The following is a 20,114-nucleotide window of genomic DNA, read 5'->3' as shown; positions in this document are numbered from 1 at the left end:
CGGCCATTTTGGATTCTGAATAAATAGAGGTGGCAAATCCACGATAGTATAGGTTTTATCGATATTTTGAGATGGAAATATCGAGAAAATTTAATTGGCCCGATATCGATAGTTTTCCAGCTCTACTTAGTCATAACTAAAATGACACAACTTTTTGTTTCTCGCTAATTTTATCATCATATCATTACAAGGTGTATTTATTATTTTGAGCAGGTGTGTATATCATTTTATATACAGTTTGTCAATTAATTGTCCTCACAACACGAAAACGGAAACTTTTCATGTATTAATTACCGAAAATTGTGACAACAATGTCTGTTTTTTTTTGCAAAAATTAGTTTGTCGAAATTTTTAAGACCAGATTAAATGTATAAATAAAAAAATTACCCACTTAGATCAACAACAATAGTCAAAATCAATAATTAACACGTGATGCAAGGTGTCAAAACAATGTTTTCAAAATGTAATGAAAGTTCCAAAATACCTCATGTTTTCAGTAAATTTCATGAATTTTATCAATTTTATTCTTAATAAGGATTAACTACTAGCCAGACTACTAACTAAGAGGGTTACCATATGGACCAAGGGGCTACCAGATCATATTACATTAATTTTTGGTAATCTGATACATCATATCAATTAAAAGTGGTTTGTGCGTGGCCTTATTCAATATTTAAATGGAATAAAAGTTATTTTAGGCTAAAGTTTATTCATTCTCGCAACAGGAAATCATTTTTGAGAAAAAACATGAAGAAGTCGCAACGCTACTGCACATCTCCTATATAAACGTTTTATATGCTCAAAAACGTTACCAGAATGTACAGTGGTGGCCAATATATTTGCAACAAAATTGCACGTTTTAGGAAATTTTTTGAAAGTAAAATTAAGTATTTTTTGGCAATTATTTATAGTTCATTGCTTCAAATATAAGAAAATAAAAAGTTTATATACATTATACAACAAAATTATTGAAAAAATATGAAAATACATAACGCGCCTTAAAATTTAATGGTCAAAACATATGCAACTGAACCAAATTCGATGCAAACATCTTTAATATTTTGTATTTTTATTTGTTTTGGAAAAATTAAAAGTGAATAAAATCTTGAAATGGGACGAAAGAAAATATATAAAAAATAATAGCTATGAAAATTCTCTACAAGATTAACCTTTTTGGTATTTTCGCAGGTTTTACCGTTTTTGAGATATTGGGTGTCCTTATAAAACAATGTCATGACTGCAATTTCCTAACTTAAATTTATATATCTCAAAAATGGTACAACCTAGAAAAAAGATACGTAAGCCAATCTTGTGGAGAATTTTCACAGTTATAACATTTTCTTTAGTCCCATTCCGATAGGACATGCGGTTTTCAAGCAAAATCCTGAAGATTGACCTGAATTTCTATATATCAAAAGCGGTAAAACCTACGAAAATGTTATGCCGGTTAATCTTGTACAGAATTTTTCACTACTTACTTACTTAGCTGGCCTTTTACAGAACATTTGTTCCATAAGCCGAACTAAGAAAAAATCTCCAATCCACTCTGTTTGCTGCTGTATTTTCCCAATCTGGGATATGTAGCTTACTGATATCTCGTTTCACTTGTTCGCTCCAACGAAGCTTTGGCCTTCCAGATCTGCGAGAACCTCCATGCGGCCCGTATTTATACGCCTTTTTAGCGGGTTCATCATCACTCATTCTTATAACATGGCCTAGCCATCGCAATCGTTGTATCTCGATTGGCCCGTAGATCTTTCGAAGAATTTTTCTCTCGAACACACCAAGCACTGCCTTATCTGCTTGAGCAAGTACCCATGCTTCGGAACCATACATTAGCACGGGTAGTATCAGTGTTTTGTAAAGTGTTACTTTTGTTTGACGAGAGGTGGCTTTATTCCTAAACTGCTTACTCAGCCCAAAGTAGCATCTGTTAGCCAACTCTATTCTTCTTCGTATTTCACAACTGATGTTATTTGTTGTGTTTATGGCGGTGCCGAGGTAGACAAAGTCCTTTACTACCTCAAAATTGTAGGTACCAACATTCACAAATGGTGCGGGGTTTGTGGTAATATTACGCGTCGATACCATCAACTTGATTTTTTCGCCGTTTACTGCCAGACCAACTTTAGCAGATTCTCTTTCGACTTATGTAAAGGTGTCAGTTACCTCCTTTACCGATCGACCCATGATGTCAATGTCGTCGGCATAAGCCAGTAACATATGGCTGTTCGTGTATATCGTTCCATTTCTTTTGACCTTCGCGTCTCGTATGACCTTTTCCAGCAGGATGTTGAATAGATCACACGACAGGCCGTCTCCTTGTCTGAAACCTCTTTTGGTAATAAACTCTTCGGAGAGGTTCTTTCCTATTTTAACTGAGGATCTCGTTTCAGTTAATGTCATTCTACAAAGCCGAATGAGCTTTGCAGGAATACCAAAATTAGACATGGCTTGGAACACCTTTGAACGTATAGGGCTGTCGAATGCTGCTTTATAATCGACGAAAAGATGGAAGGTGTCGATCTGCATTTCTTGGGTCTTTTCCAGGATTTGTCTCAAGGTAAATATCTGGTCAATGGTGGATTTGCCAGGTCTAAAGCCACACTGATAGGGTCCAATAATTTCATTGACCATAGGCTTTAGTCTCTCACACAATATGCCAGATACTATCTTATATGCAATAGGGAGCAGACTTATGCCCCTGTAATTGGAGCACACAGTCTTATCACCCTTCTTGTGGACTGGACATAGGATGCTCACGTTCCAATCGTCGGGTACGCGTTCTTCCTGCCAGATGGTGCTAACTAGCTGATGCATACACCTTATCAGCGTGTCGCCTCCGGTTTTGAACAGCTCGGCTGGTAGGCCATCTGCTCCTGCCGCCTTATTATTCTTTAGCCGGTTTATTGCTGTCCTTACCTCATCTTGGCTGGGCGGTATACATACAATACCATCTTCTGTGATTGGATCTGTGGTATCTTCGCCGTCTTCACTGCTATCGGATACCAACAGTTTGGAAAAATGTTCTTTCCATATCCTGAGCACACTATCTGTATGAGTTACCAAATTACCTTGTTGGTCTCTACAGGAGGATATGCCTGTACCAAAGCCATCAGTTTGATGCTTCACTCTTTGGTAGAATTTTCGGACTTCGTTCTGTCTCCTGTACATCTCTATTTGTTCACACTCCCTCTTTTCCATCTCTCTCTTTTTCCTGCGGAAAAGACGTTTCTCCTCTCTCCTTTTCTCCCGATACCTCTCTCGTGCGCTACGCGTTGCTACTGATTGTAAAGTAGCCATATATGCCGCATTTTTCTCTTCGGTAGCAGCACGGCACTCCTGGTCATACCATGGATTCTTTGGTGGAGGTCTCTGGTATCCAAGTACTGATTTTCCGGCAGTTTGCATAAAGTGGGCGATATTTTGCCATTGTGCTGATACGTTATCGGGACGAGAAGCGCTTTCATTAAGCAATTGGGTCAGCTGAGTGGAATATGCTGTGGCTATCTGTTGTGTTTGCAGCTTAGCGATGTCCAACTTTCGTGTTGTGTCTGTCCGTGCTTTATTTGCAACGTTAAGACGGGTACGTACCTTTGCTGCAACGAGGTAATGGTCCGAATCTATGTTTGCTCCTCGGAACGATCGTACATCCAACACGCTCGATGAATGTCTTCCATCTATCACAACGTGATCAATTTGATTTATTGTTCTTTGGTCTGGAGACAGCCAAGTGCCTTTATGAATATCGAGATGCTTAAAACTGGTACTGCTAACTACCATGTTTTTTGCCGCTGCGAAGTCTATCAGCCTCATTCCATTGTCTGATGTTTCACTATGTAGACTGAATTTCCCGACTGTTTGTCCAATGATATTCTCCTTTCCAATTTTGGCATTAAAATCGCCTAGAACAATTTTAATGTCATGGGTAGGACAACGGTCATGTGTTCCTTCTAAGCGCTCGTAGAATATATCATTGATCTGTTCGTCCTTGTCTTCGGTTGGAGCATGAGCGCAGATAAAGCTGATGTTGAAGAATTTTGCTTTTAATCGAATTGTAGCAAGTCTTTCATTCACTGGGGTGAAGCTGGAGACCAGATGCTTTAACCTCTGACCAACTACAAAACCGCAACCAAACTCATGCTTTGTGTCATGTCAGCTATAATACAGTGTGTCACCTTTAGGTGTTGTTGTGACATCTTTCCCAGTCCATCGTATTTCCTGTATGGCAGTAATGTCGGCCTTGTACTTTTCAATTACATCTGCCAGCGCGTAAACTGCACCTTCTCTATAAAGAGTGCGAACATTCCAGGTTCAGGTTCGCAGATCATGGACCTTAAAATGTTTGCGGGGGTCGTCAACTTTAGAGGGGTTTGTTTTTCTTTTCTTTCGTTTTTTCATAGTAGGCTGCTTTTGTCTAGGGGGGGTTACTAGCCCGACGCCCAAACCCAAGTTTTTAACGTTCTTATGGGTGAACGCGCGGCACATGTTAGCTCACTACCTTTAACGGGTGTTAAAGGCAGTTCCCCAGGTGACACCACGGGGAGGTCAGTGTCCACTTGGGATGAAAGAGGGACCAAGATAAATCCTGGGCTTTGCCATGTTAAAACCGGTCAGGACCGTTGCTTGGTATCTTCCATCCCCTACGTCACCCACAGAATTTTTCACTGCTACAACATTTTCTTTAGTCCCATTTCGATAGGGCCTGCGGTTTCCAAGCAAAATCGAGAAAGCCTAAAAAAAACCAAAAATGTGAACTTTGTCCGCCATTTATATAAAAATCCTTCCATCGATTTTTTCTTGTTTTTAGACTTTTCTCACCTATGAACATTGCTGTTTCAACATCCGCAAAAACTCCCCTGGTGTAAGCGGTTTTTACTTAAAGTCAGTTAAGGCGCACCATGTATGACATTGTTTTATAAGGTAGCGATACAGTCAATGCATTATCCCAATTTGAAATTCAATATCTCAATAAGGGTAAAACCTACGAAATGTTGTCCCATTTTGATAGGACTTGAGGTTTCCAAGCAAAATCGTGAAAACCTAAAAAACACCTAAAAATGTCAACTTGAGTCGGCGATTTTTGTTTGTTTTTTTGATTTTTCTCATCTATGATCATTGTAGTTTCAGAATCCGCAAAAACTTCCCAGGTGTAAGCACCTTCCATTTAAAGTTGCTTCAAGAGCATCGCGACCGCCCGTTATAACATCAATACATCAGTATCGATCATTCTGATATGGACCAAATCCCTACGATCATATATTTTTCGAGACCCAGACTTCTGACTTTTGCTAATAAATGATGCATTTGCATTCTAAACTTTGAATTTTATTAAATTGACATCTGAAATGTCAAGAAATTTCTATTACTTTTGTAGTCTTTCATCCTTGAACCCATGTCCATCCTTCTGCCGTACGACCCGCCACTCCCCCGAAGAAGTACGTATGTATGACTGATATCAGTTTCAACTATTCATTCACTTTTAATATTCCCAAAACGAATACAAATGGTTTGAATCATACAAAAAATGATATTTTACAAAATATGAAGATGTTTGCATCGGATTTGGTTCAGTTGCATATGTTTTGACCATTAAATTTTAAGGCGTGTTATGTATTTTCATATTTTTTCAAATTTTTTGTTAAATAACATGTCAAAACTTTTTATTTTCTTTTATTATAAATCATTGCCAAAAAATACTTAATTATACCCTCAGCCTTTAGGCTAAAGAGGGTATTTACACTTTGATACGACCAAAAATGTGCCCCATCGAAATAATGGTTTTAGACCCCAAGTATGTTTGTACGATATCCGTTTCAGACAATTTTGAGTCGATCTAGCAATGTCCGTCCGTCTGTCTGTCTGTCTGGCTGGCTGGTGCACACGATAACTCTCGAACGGATCAATCAATTCGGTTCAAAATTTGGGTATCGAAATATTTTGTCTAGATTTGATTTAAGTTCGAAGATGGGCCATATCGGTCCACTCCTTCAGGTACCTCCCCCACAAAAGTTCAAAAATGTGCGGAAAAATTGTCCGCACGATAACTCTTGAAGGGAGTAACCGAATTAGTCCATACTTTGCACATCGTGACATTTCTACCAGACATAGATGAGGTTCCAATATGGACCCTATTGGTTCACTCTTTCGGGTACCTCCCACACAAAATTTTGCTTAAGTGCAGTTTAAGGCCTGCTCTCGAATCGCTTCGATTTTTGTTGCAGCCACTTGTATTCACTTCCGCCATTACGACGAAATAATTTTTTTCAGGGGCAAGTCCATACTTCCTCAGAAATCAGCACAACAACTGCAAACAACCCATATAATACCATGTGTCGTAGTTGGAGCGCACGATAACTCTCGAACGGGTCAACATATTTGGTTCAAATTTTGAGTCTTTCAATATTTTGTCCATACTTAGTTTAAGTTCGAAGATAGACCATATCGGTCCACTCCTTCCGGTACCTCCCCCACAAAGGTTCAAAATTTTTCGCCAAGATTGTGGGCATGATAACTCTAGGAGGGAGTAACCGAATTGAGCCAAACTTTGCTGTTGGTAATATTACTTTCAGGCATAGATCGGGTTCTAATATGGACTATAACGGTCCACTCATCTGGGTACCTCCTATACAAAATTTGGAAAAAGTATAGTTTAACAACTCCTCTCTGATCTTATTAATTTGTGATGCAGCAGGTTGTGCTTGCGGCCCCTGTTACGAAGTTGTAATTTTTTTCGTGGGCAAGTCCATACTTCTTGAGATAATGACCCAAAAAGGTCCAATCCTACCGGCAACACCTAAACTGCCTAATGTGTAAAATAACCTTTTAAGAGAGAAATCGATTTAGCTCAAACTTTGTAAATTGAAAAGTAAAATTGTAATATATTTAAATTCAGAAAATTAAGTACAACATTTTTAATAATGTAGTTTGTAAGGAAATATCCATAGACTAATAAAGAAAAAAATATTTCCTACAGATTTTTATTAGGTCCGAATATGTACTACATCGGATCACTCCTACGGGTACACCCTACCCAAAGTTTGGAAAAAATGCAATCGTCTTGGATCATTCTGAATTTTGTTGCAACATGTAGTTTTTTGCGGCCCTTTCCATCCTGGAAAATTTTCCCAACAGCTAAAAAACCTACAGAAGCATTGTGTTAACTTTTTTACTTCGGGTACGTGGCTGAGGGTATATCTCTGTCGGCTCAGCTGACTGATACTTTCTTACTTGTTTTACTTTCAAAAAATGTCCTAAAAGGTTCAATTTTGTTGCAAATGTATTGGCCACCACTGTATGTGTTATAGCCCAGCAAACCAAATGTCGGATGTCCGACATATCGGAACAATTTCGGAAGCAAAATCGTTCAGATTTCGTATCGATTTCTATACGATTTTTCGTACATGAATTCGTACAGATTTCGTTCAGATTTCGGAGAAAATGTCGGAAGTAAATTTCCCTTCGAATATGCTAATGTTTTTCTTCCGATTTCGTTACGAATTCGGATCGATTTGTCGGAAACAAATTTCCCTTCGCACAACAACCACCTTTTGTATATTTCTAACAAGCAACATTTTAGTTTGTTGTCGAAAAACAAAATTGTTGGTTATAAAATTCGCATATACATTTTTTAAATATTTTAAATATAAATGCAACATATAATAATTCAAGCTAGTGCTGATAGACATAACATATTCGTACACAAAGTTTACATTGTTCTACTATAACTGCAAAATGATGACAACAGTGAAAATCATTAGATATCTTTGAAATTATAATCTTCCAATAAAAAACATAATAAGAAAATTTATCAATAAAAAAGAGGCATCAGAGAAATTTTTTTCCTTCGATAAGCATACGAAATTATTCCAAAATCGTTCAGAAATCTTTACGAAAGTTCGGAAAGTACCTCAGATTTTCATGCGATATTATTCCGAAATCGTTCAGAAATCTGTACGAAAATTCGGAGGAAAAAATCGAATTCCGAATTTCCCTAGGATTTTCTTCCGATTTCGTTGCGAATTCTGACCGAAATCGATCCGATTTCGCTCCGACATTTCGTTCCGAAATTATGTCAACCACTTCATACAACTTTCGTTAAGATATCGTTACGATTTCGGATCAGATATCGGACGTAACGTCCGAATTTTGTTCCGATTTCGTTACGATATCGGTACGATTGGTTTGCTGGGAGGATTCTGTTATAGAGGACCTGCATCACCATAACAATAACTTTCGCAAACTATTACAACAAAATACAATTGCTCTATGATCATCAGGTCCACATCTTTAAACAAGTGCAAAATTAACCGCGGAAACTTGTGGCGTTAGTTACTATATATTTAAGAAGTGTTGAGATATACTCTAAATTTAGACTGTAAATTCTAGTCATCCCCAACCCAACATTATCAATATTTCTATATGAACAAATGTAATTCTCATGTTATCCTCTCGAAATCTTAAAACAAACTCTAGTCTACGACCTTTCCTTATTTATTTTTTATTGACGTAAAAAATCGACCCGTTTTCTTTTTTATACAATTTCACTGAAAAGAAAAGTAGAAAAGTTATCACCCTAGTATGTACGAGCTATATTTTTGGTATTTTATTCACTTCTGTTTGTTTGTAACGTTTCACTAATGCCTACATTAACTTGATTATCATGAAACGCTGTGCTGAAATGTATCACTTTCATCATCATGATTATTTTCTGTGTAATACTCTGGTTGAATGAGTATTGTTTGAACCAATAGTGGCTGCTGAGCATTACTTGTAAAAACATTTCTTGGAAGAGACAATGAATGATGGTTATCAACAATTCATTTGTTGTGCCCTAAAAATACATTTAGCAAAGGAAACCATTTCTGGGTTCATATGCGTCAAGTGTGTATATAAACTCTGAGATTTTTTCTAAGTAATGAAGTTGGAAATATTCAAAGACAAATGTAGCAAAACCTAATAACATTTTTCTCAATTTATTTTGCCTTCGCTTACAGATATGACAAATTCTTCCTCTCTTCAATTATTTTAAAAATGTAGATATAGAGGGTAAGAATTCAATATCGAAATGCTGTTTATCAGCTTTGCTGTCGGTTTATTTGTACCTATTCTTAGAAAGTAAAGACAAGAAAAAATACTTGCCCATTTCTGCAGAATAAATATTTGACCATCTATTCGTATAAGATTGTGCACCAACATGAACGAACAGGCATTCCAGGCAGTCTGAGCCTTTGCAAATGTCTTGACGTTTGTTGGTTCTTCTGTTTGTTCTTACAAAAATATAGTATAGATTCTATAAATAGTATAGAATTCACAAACAACCACCTTTTAAACAAGTGACCAAAGGCATAGTCGGGCAGGGACGACAATGTGCATAAGATTTTGACTGGTAAAATTCAAAGTATTAATATTGGAATAGAGCCTCTGATTTTTTTGCATCAATGCTACATTTTGTGTTCATTTAAAGCTCAGAATGTCTTCATTAATACAGGTCAATTTTGTTGAAACGCATACGTGTAAATATGATATGTCTTCTTCCATTGAAAGGCTTTGTCGTTGGAATACCCCTAGTACACAGAAAAAAATACTGTATTTTAGGAATAGTGTTCATAAAGTCTTGCCAAGGTTTAAATTTCTGCATTCCATGAACGCTTTTCATAAAGCCAAAAAAATACTGGTTTCTTCTGAGAGATTGAAAAAAACAATTTAGACGAGTTGTTGTTTGTTGTTAATTATAATTATTTCTCCAAATATTTTATTCTTGCTTCAGAGGTCAGATGAAGATCACATAAGTTTTAGAGATATAGCCCAGAATTGCTTTAAAAAGTCAATAATTAACAATGTTTAGATGGGGCCATAAAATCCAAGCTGGATATGACACAACAAAACCCAACTAGAGGTTTTTGTCGTTTGGGTCTGTACTTTAAACAAAACTCCTCAGCTCAAATTGTTTGCACAAGAGTACCTTAAAAATGTTGCAAAGTGTAATTCATGCTTGTGCTGATAGACACAACATATTCGTACACAATCTCTACTATAACTACGAAATATTAACAACATTGAAAATCATTAGAGAAATCTTTGAAATTACAATCTTCAAATAAAAACATAACCAAGATCAATTAATAAAAAAGATGCATTAGAGGAAATTTTTTCCTTCGATATTCATACTACATTATTCTAAAATCGTTCAGAAATCTTTACAAAGATTCAGAAGGAACCTCCGATTTTCATACGACATTATTCCGAAAACGTTCAGAAATTTGTACGAAAATTCGGAAGAAAAAATTTGGCTTCCGAATTTTCCAAGGATTTTCTTCCGCTTTCGTTCCGAATTCTGACCAAAATCGATCCGATTTCGCTCCGACATTTCGATCCGAAATTATGTCAACCACTTCATACAACTTTCGTTAAGATATCGTTACGATTTCGGATCCGATATCGGACGTAGCGTCCGAATTTTGTTCCGATTTGGTTACGATGTCGGTACGATTGGTTTGCTGGGTAACAACAATTGTTGCAACAGTGGTTGTGTGTGTGGTTTGTTGATAAGGTCTCAATGTGATGGTGAGACGATGGTGGTGGTTGTGTTGTGGTTTCTTCGAAATCGAAACAAAATTTTGACGCTACTTCCGATGTCGGATCCGAAATCATAACGATATCTTAACGAAAGTTGTATGAAGTGGTTGACATAATTTCGGAACGAAATATCTGAGCGAAATCGGATCGATTTCGGTCCGATTTCGTAATGAAATCCGAAGAAAATCCCTGGCAAATTCGAAAGGGAAATTTATTTCCGACATTCGCTACGAATTCTGAACTAAATAGGTACACAATCTGAACTATTGGTGAGACGATGAGACCATTCAAAAGAAAACGAGAACAAAGTTGAGAGCATTTACAAAACAAGAGAGGAAATATGAGAATGTAGGGAAAAATGGAAAGTGATTTTGCATCTCATGAAAATCTTACATATTTTTGAAAAAATAGTGGCTTTCGGGTGGATATAAGAAATGGCACATGTATCTTATGTGATGTACCTGTGCAGTTTGAAAAAGCTACATCACGAACAAAAATATGTAAAAATTCTTGAAATATTTTTTTCTGTGTAGAAACGGAGACATTCGCATAAGAAAAAAACATTGAATTTTCTCCACAAAAGTTTTTGCGCATTCCGACCACTGAATATTATACGACCATCACCAAACTCAATATGCTTCTTCCCCTCTGCTACCCTTCTCTGGTACCCCCCTTCTAAACGATCCGATCAAAATTATGACCTCTAGTTGAATTACAAAAAATGGAAAAATGGGACACATTACTGACTATTGCGTTTCTACGTTCTTTGCCAACCTACGCCAACCTAATTTGCATCTATGTAAAGGTTATCTTTTCTTTCTTCATTGACAGGTTTTTCGTAGTAGGAGCGGAGGCATTCCCATAAGAATAAAACTTTGTATTTTCTCCACATAAGTTTTTTGGCATTCCGACCCCTCAACATTATCCGACCATCACCAACATCAATAGGCTTCTTTCTCTGTGAGACCAACATCAACCCCTAAAATAGCGTGAGGATCCGATCAAAATTCCGACCTGTAGTGTGATTGCACAAAAAATGGAAAAAGGAATGCATTACCGTCTATTGCGATATCTCTGTTGTTTGACCACCTATGACAACATACTTCACATCGTTGTAAAGGTGATATTTTCTACTTTCCTTGCCAGGTATTACTTTTGATATACCTCTTATAGAAGCATAGCATATAAGTTTTTTTGCCCATTCCGACCCCTGAGTAATGTCCCACCATCACCAAAATCAATAGGCTTCTTACCCCGTGGACCCCCATTAACCCCCAAAATTTCGTGACGATCCGATCAAAATTGAGACCTGTATCGTGATTACAAAAAATTAATATGGTATGTATTACCGACTATTGCGATATCTCCGTTATTTAGCCACCTTAGTCAACCTACTTTGCACTATTGTAAAGTTGGGTTTTTTTAATTTTATAGTCAGACTTTGCTTTTGGAAGGTCCCCATCCAAAGGTGTGATATTCGTCATTATTACTAAAATCGCAAAAATGAAAATTTTGCTATTCCGACCCCTGAATATTACCCGACCATCACCAAAACCAATAGGCTTCTTTCCTTCCGGGACCCATTATTTCATTATTTCTATGCCTTACAAACTTTTTGGCCAAAACCAACTTATAATACCCTCCCCACATAGTGGTGTAGGGTATAACAAGCACGTTTACGCATTGTGAATTTACTAATCTTTCTTCTTTTTCATATTCTTTTTTAGGTCATCGTAGCATGCGGACGGCAACAAATTACTTTCTGTTGAATCTGAGCATTGCCGATTTGCTCATGTCATCGCTGAATTGTATTTTCAATTTTATTTTCATGGTGAACTCGGACTGGCCATTTGGCACAATTTATTGCACCATCAATAATTTCATGGCAAATGTAACGGTGTCGACGTCCGTCTTCACCCTGGTGGCAATATCATTCGACAGGTGAGTAGAAAATATTTTTGTGATGCTGGTTTTCATTAATAAATAATGATGAACAATGTGGGTGGTACCACGAAGACGCTTTCCAAAGCTGAAATCATTTAAGGAAAGCAGAAGAACAGTACGAGTATTTGATCTAACTTACAAATTAAGGCTTGTTTGTTACTTTCGCATGGGTAGTCAATTTCCTCTACTTTGTGTTTCTTTTAGCAGTTGAAAACACATAACTTTTTAACATGAAATACAAATTTCACCCAACTTCCCCACTTCGGTGAAACACCTGTGAAAACAAACTTTTGAACAGCTCGTTACACTTCAATACCCAAAAGCACCAACACATGCTGGCGAAAACTACAAACTCGTGTCAAATTTTGTGGTAAATTTATGAACTTTTTCTCTATATTGATTTCACCCTGTTCATTGTCGCCACACGGAGTTCAACCATAAATCATTTAACCACCTCCTTCACATAAAAAAAATCATCTTTATTTTATTTTTGTCCTCTTTCTCCTTATCCTCGCAGATACATTGCCATAGTGCATCCACTCAAGCGGCGAACGTCTAGGCGTAAAGTACGCATAATATTGGCATTAATATGGGTTTTAAGCTGTATTCTGTCGGCGCCATGTCTACTCTACTCCAATACAATGACCAAGAGGTAAGTAAAATAAATAGCTAGTCATCATGTAGACATATGAGAATGTGTATTGGAATAAATCAAAGTCATGAGTTATTTTCGAACATACATACATAGATACCTATTTGTATACTATACTACTTATGATTTGAAGTAATTAATATTTTCTTGCATGATACGATGATGTTTCAAGGAGCGAAACTTTTTATCAACCAATTTGCCACAGTGATATTCAACGTTATCAAACAAATTAAGTCTTATAGACAGTGGCTACAAATCAAGATAATTTTACTGGAGTCGTTAGAAATTAACTGGTCTCCGTCCCATTGCACATGAAGCATTCATTGTGATCGGTTACATTCAATATTCTATGTAAAAGAAAATCGGATCATAATAATGCGGATTCAGGCCTGGTAAATCAAACTTAGACCAGATGTCCATTCTGTACCAAAAACAGATCAATATAGTCCACCTCTTCGCTGGCATTAAGGACACCGAGTCCGAGGGTCGCACTATGTCGCGAGTTCATACATATGTATATGCTCGGGCTAAAGATGGTATTTACCGGGTATTTAACGCAGGGTGGGTAAATACCGGGTGAATACCCATTTGTGGGTATTTATTTGGGTATTTACTATACCAAAATATACGCAAACACAGCTTCTTACACCCTTTTCCTGGGTTTCGGTTGTGAAATCATTTCAAAATGTACAGTTTTATAGTGTTCTGAAAACTTGGGTAAATACCCGAGTATTTACCCAAATGGTAGGTAAAAACTATTTAACTGCCGAACCAATTGATGTAGGGTGCCAAAATGTTTCTTAAATGTTTTTTCTACCAATAGAAGTTTATGAATTGAAAATGGGGGTTTTGGGTCCATGTTTTGATATAGCCCCCATATAACCGTACCTCCCCATTTACGGTATTTTTCCTAAATTAGCCACATTTTACTATCATATTGGATGTAATTTAGCACAGTATGTCCTCAATATACACAAAATATCCTTGCAAAAATTTGTCAACGTAGGTCCACATTAGGGGGTAGCCCCCATATAACCCCAATTTCGAGTATTTGCCCAAATGGTTATTTTTTGGTCCAATTGATCATTTAATTTTTGCAAGCAAAAGTAAAGTTCTATAACAATCGAGTATAATTGAACTTTTTACGTCTTCTATATACATAAGTCCTACAAATCTTCTGTCAGAAGACCTACTGGTCTTCTCACAAAACTTTTAGAGTTATCTTGCACAATAGCCATTTTAGTATGGCTATTTGTGTGGGAGGTACCTTCGAATTTTGTGTGGGAGGTACCGGAAGGCCTGGACCGATATAGCCCATATTCAAACCTGATAGGTGACTGAATGAAATAGTATGATGTGTAAAGTCTGCACCAATCAGAAACCCCTGCGAAAATTATCTTGCCAAATTGCCATTTTGGTTGGTGCCGTCAGGGTTTCTTGGAACTTTTAGGTCAATATCTCAGGAAGTATGGACTTGCGCAAGAAAAAAATTGTACCGTCGCACAGTGGTTCAAGGTCAAAGTTAAACTTTTGAGTTTTTTAACTATTTTTCATCAAAATATGAATGATTTTGTGGTTTTTATATCTTCCTATGTATTAAAGATGGTCAAACACCAACAAATAAACAATAAAATTACCACTGTCAGTTCGTTTTGAAAACATTACTCTCTGTAATAGAGGGTAATAAATGAAGTTGAGCCATTGGGGGAATACTCCAACTCAAGCAATCAAATGAGATTGAATCTTCAACAATAAACAAAACAAACAAAAAACAGCGGAGGCACGCGCAGGGGAACTTTATTAAAAACAAAATTCCAAATACAACCTTACAGGCAACTGTGTTGATTAGGGTGTCCAAAAACCGGTTTTTCCAAACAAAACGGTTTTCGGTTAACCGAAATTTTCAGTTTTTTCAAAAACCGGTTTTCGGTTTTCAAAAATTTTTAAAACCGGTTAACCGGTTTAAACCGGTTTTGTAAAATAGGTACAAAATTGCTCATAATTGATAAATATTTGATTAAAAATGTGCGGCATGGGGTAAATTAAGTATAACTAATTCTTTATTATATAATTATCTGATAATATCCTTGTTATTTAACATTCAACCTTAAAGTGGAGACAGCAAACATATGTCAGAAATTGTGCTCTAAGAATAGTAAAAGCCCTTACAAATATACGATTGTGTACCAAATTAATTAAATTTACGTTTTATTAAGTCTGTATTCTCATTCTTGCGTTGAGAACCTCAAATTATCGTGCCGGAATCAAAATGTACTTGATTTTACAACTTTACAACCTTAAATTCGACTAGTTCTTAGTTTACTGTAATAATTCAAAAACGTATGAATAACGTCATTCAAACAACCGTGTGATATTGCGTATACGCAGTTTTTTCATAGATCGTTCAATTGAACTATATTGGAATTGTGCCATTTTACACTAAATATTTTCAAGTTTAAAGGTATCTGACATTTATAATTTAGCCGTACCTTTTGTTAGTTATGTTTAGTTTACTTTCAAGAATACAATTGTAATGAAATTTTAAAAATATTACTACTTTTTTAAAACCGGTTAACCGACACAAATAACCGGATTTTCGGTTAACCGAAAATGACGTTTTTGGCGAAAACCGGTTTCGGTTTTGTAACTCAAAACCGGTTAACCGGTTTCGGTTTTGGACACCCTAGTGTCGATGTTCTTTTCAACTCACAGAATTCGATGAATTCTTAGTTGATACGTGCTGACATGTTGCAGAATATTTAGTCCGGTCAAAATAGACATGCGTATAAGGGGGAAATAGCAAAAATTCCCACAAAGCTGAATTTTGGTGGAGAGCTAGGGTTGGCCATTAGAAGCAACGTCCTAAAAGTCCCCATCGATCCCATGTGTGCAAAACGAGTTATTCGGGGTCAAAGGTCATTTTTGGAGGCATTATTCAGGTTTTTTAATTTTTCTCAAAAACGGTAAGACTTAGCAAAAGCCGGCTAAAGTAAAAGTTGTAGATTCAATAATTGTCTACAAGATTTGTCTTTATGATTCTAAAAAAAGACTTACCATTTTCGAGATATCTCGATCTAAAGGTCAAATAAAAAATTAGCCGCGTAAGTTCATTGTGAGGGGAACCGGTTATGGTAACGACACTATGTGTTAGATACTTCTGTAAGCTTTCAAACGATATCCACTTTGCAGTAATCGGTTCAGTAGAACCGGGTCTAACCCGGTTTTTAAATTTGGCTTTTCGGGTCTAATAACCGGCGAACCGGATCCGCAACCGTTGAAAATTATACATTTCCGTAATCAGCGCAACAAACCCTACCTTCGGACTAAACTTGAAAAAAATCGGAGAGTTTTCGTTGGGGTCGTTCCCGTTGAGCTTTCGATTATACATGTGGGTTAAATGGGCTATTTTTGCATAAAATGACTCTAACATTGAATAACTCTACTAAACACACTCCGATTTTGTTGGAATTTTTTTAAGAAGATAGCTATAAGTTCGCTCTTCAAGAAAATATATATTTTTTTGGGGGACAGAACCGATTACTTCGCTTATTTTAACCGGTTCGTCTGAATATGTGCATATTTCCCTTATAAGTGCATAAAAATCATGTGTTTTTTAGAATAGCTATATCTCATGAATGGTTCCTTCTAAGAAAAAAATTATAAGGGTCAAACTTGTAGATAATTTTTCTGTCTACAATATTTACTTTAGTCACTTTTTGATTAGATCAACTGTTTTCAAAAAATAAATCCGACAACCTAAAAACCCTTAAAATTTGACCTTTGACCCCGAATAATTTTTTTTGCACACATGGGATCGATGGGGACTTTTAGGACGTTGCTTCTAATGGCAAACCCTAGCTCTCCACCAAAATTCAGCTTTGTGGGAATTTTTGCTATTTCAATGTCTATTTTGACCGGACTAATTTGGATTTTGGTGTTTCTTTGGAAAAGCCGAAAAGTGAGTGTGATTCTCACACTTAAAGAGTTCGGTTTTTCGCTAAAAGGCATCATTTCAAAAACTGAGAACCCAATTGATAATTCCCTTCGCCGGGATGAAATCATGATATTGGTAGCGATCAGTAAAATTTTGCAACACTGTCAGTTCGTTTTGAAAAACATTACTCTCTGTAATAGAGGGTAATAAATGAAGTTGAGCCATTGGGGAAATACTCCAAATCAAGCAATTACCAAAAAATTAAAAAAATTACAAAAAATTTTAAATTTTTTCGAAAATTAAAAAAAAAATTCTTGGGTTTTCATGAAACTTTATAGCTCGTATAAACTCATATACTCAAAAAAAATGTTAATTTGTGTCAAAAAGCTGTAATTCATATGGAAACAGTATAGATAAACACACATTAGTACCCATGTAATTTCAATAAATTGAAAAAAGTGTTAAACAGACGGAACGGAACGGGTACAAAAGTATATATGCGCTGAAAGAGGAGACTCGCAGGCATCTTCATGTGAAAACAGAACTTTGTTCCATGTTGTTCCACAAAAGTTCTAGTCCACTAAATTTGGAATTGCCTAAAATTAGTAGATTTTTAAAGGCCACAATCCTACCTACCTTACAAAAAACAAAACAATGAACACAATATTTGTTATATTTTCCGAGAAATAGCTACGTCGTTCTCCAGAAATTTGCAAAAATTACGAATTTCCCAAAAATGGGGAAAATGTTCGTCTTTAGGGGTACACCACGCCCACACCTTCCAATATTTTGACCTAATTTTTTGGTTTCCTTAGTTTCAATATGTTTACTATCGAATCCCATATAGAAATTAAATATATTTTACAAAACAAAATTTTGATTTGTTGCCAGGAAAATAGATTCCTGAACCATTGTGCTTCGTAAAGGCAAGGGCAACTTACTGAAACATATTTCAAAACGATCCGAGAGGAGCTATTAAACTTCACTTTATCCGAATTTTGTGTGGGAGGTACCTGAAGGAGTGGACCAATATAGTCCATATTCGAACCCGATCTATATCTGGAAGGAATAATACGATGTGCAAAGTTTAGACCAAATCGATTGCTCCCTTCGAGAGTTATCGTTCACAGACAAATTTTGAACTTTTGTAGGGGAGGTACCCGAAGCAGTGGACCGATATGGCCTATCTTCGAACTTAAACTAACCTGGGACAAAATATTACGATACCCAAAATTTGGTTCGAATTGGTTGATCCGTTCGGAAGTTATCGTGCGCACCAGCCAGACGGACGGATATGGCTACATCGACTCCAAATTGTCTGAAATGAATTTCGTCCAAACATACTTGGGGTCTAAAACCGTTATTTCGATGAGGCACATTTTTGGTCGTGTCAAAGTGTATATACCCTTTCTAGCCTAAAGGCTGAGGGTATAAAAATCTAGTAAAGATATCCAAAACTATTTTTATTGCCCTTAATTTTTACATATTTTGAAGGTGAAAAGATTTTGGCACGTTAAAAAGTTCCTTCCAGAATATACTCGGGAAAAAGGTAAAACGGACAAAAACATTCTAAGTTGTATTTTGTTGCTATTTTTCAATATGTTTCTTCTTTTTTCATATTTATGTTCTGTAGTTGAGTATTAATGAACATTCTAAAGAATATATTAGGGGAAACAAACAGATTAGCCTATATGGGCCCAAATATAGGAAAAAGTTAAACATTTGTCCACATTTTATTCAATTTCAGTCGTATAGGAATTTACGGTCGGAGGCGGAGTCGGAGTCGTGAAAAAAAACTGTCCTGGAGTCGAGCCAAAAATAACTCGACTCCGAAACCCTGGTTAAATGTCGAATGAATTTAATAATTGAAGCAAACTCTATTTGAACAAGTAAAAAAGTATCAATCGGCTTTGCCGACAGAGATATACCCTCAGCTCAAGTGAATTTAAACTTTCATCTACGGACAGATCAAATGTATTTAGGGTAACTAAGTTTGGACAAAATATGACGAAGGCCAACTTTTGGACCACTAAATCGGTTGATCCGTTCGAGAGTTATCTTGCGCTTCAACCACTATACACCGTGTCACAGGGGTTTTTTGCAACTTTCTCAGGAAGTATGGGATTGTTCCTTATGAAACTTGTACCGTCGTATAGGGGACAGGGAATACATAGAGCAGGTTCTAAACTGAACTTTTTCGAAATTTTGTGTTGGAGGTACCCGAAGAAGTGGATCGATTGAATCCATATTGAAACCTCATCTAAGTCTGGTATAAATTTCATGATGTGAAAAGTGTGGACCAAACCGGTTACTCCCTTCAAGAGTTATCGTGCGCACAAATTTTCCGAGCATTTTCGAACTTTTGTGGGGGAGGTACCGGAAGGAGTGGACCGATATTACCCATCTTCGAACTTAAACTAAGTTTGGACAAAATATTACGAAAGCCAAGTTTTGGACCGAATCGGTTGATCTCTTCGAGAGTTTTCGTGCGCTCCAGCCAGCCAGACAGACGGACGGACGTGGCTAAATCAACTCCAAAACTGACCAATATTTTGAAAGTTTATGTTAGCGAAAATGCCTTTTTTAGGAAAGATGTAAACCTTATTTTAGACTTATTTTACTGATGAAATAATTTTCATTACTATTTTTTTAATTCTAATGGCGTCAATTTTATCTTCTTTTTAGGACTTTTTTGACAATATGTCACAGGTTATATATGGTCAAAACAATGAATATATTAATAATCCCAATTTTTTTTGTGCGCATTATTTATCAAATAATTCACAACTACAGTGAATGTTATGAAATTCAGTGTCATCACTTCGGTAAGACCAAAAGAAAGCGGATACAATCGGAAAACCCTAGAAATATCATAACATTTAATTTTCAAATGTCTTAACTTTACAATTTTCAAATATATGCAAAAATCCGATGTCTACTTATCACAAAGAATTTCTGAAGGCCGAGAACTAATGCTGAGCAATAGTAATCCATCAAGAAATTCTA

At 36.4% G+C, this 20,114-nt stretch overlaps 1 protein-coding gene across 1 annotated transcript in view; it reads left to right on the top strand.

Moving 5' to 3' along the window:
* TkR86C (Tachykinin-like receptor at 86C) overlaps positions 1–20,114 on the top strand; it is a 93,156-nt gene that overhangs the window by 60,206 nt on the left and 12,836 nt on the right. Inside the window, exons 4-5 of the mRNA XM_073975075.1 lie at positions 12,306–12,519; positions 13,040–13,174. Of these exons, the coding sequence (XP_073831176.1) occupies positions 12,306–12,519; positions 13,040–13,174 (349 nt within the window). The remainder of the gene's footprint in view (positions 1–12,305; positions 12,520–13,039; positions 13,175–20,114) is intronic.

The sequence above is a fragment of the Musca autumnalis genome, unplaced genomic scaffold (assembly GCF_047663935.1).
Source record: "Musca autumnalis isolate F117 unplaced genomic scaffold, ASM4766393v1 scaffold_1, whole genome shotgun sequence".
Taxonomy (NCBI): domain Eukaryota; kingdom Metazoa; phylum Arthropoda; class Insecta; order Diptera; family Muscidae; genus Musca; species Musca autumnalis.
This window is presented reverse-complemented; position numbering and strand designations above follow the sequence as displayed.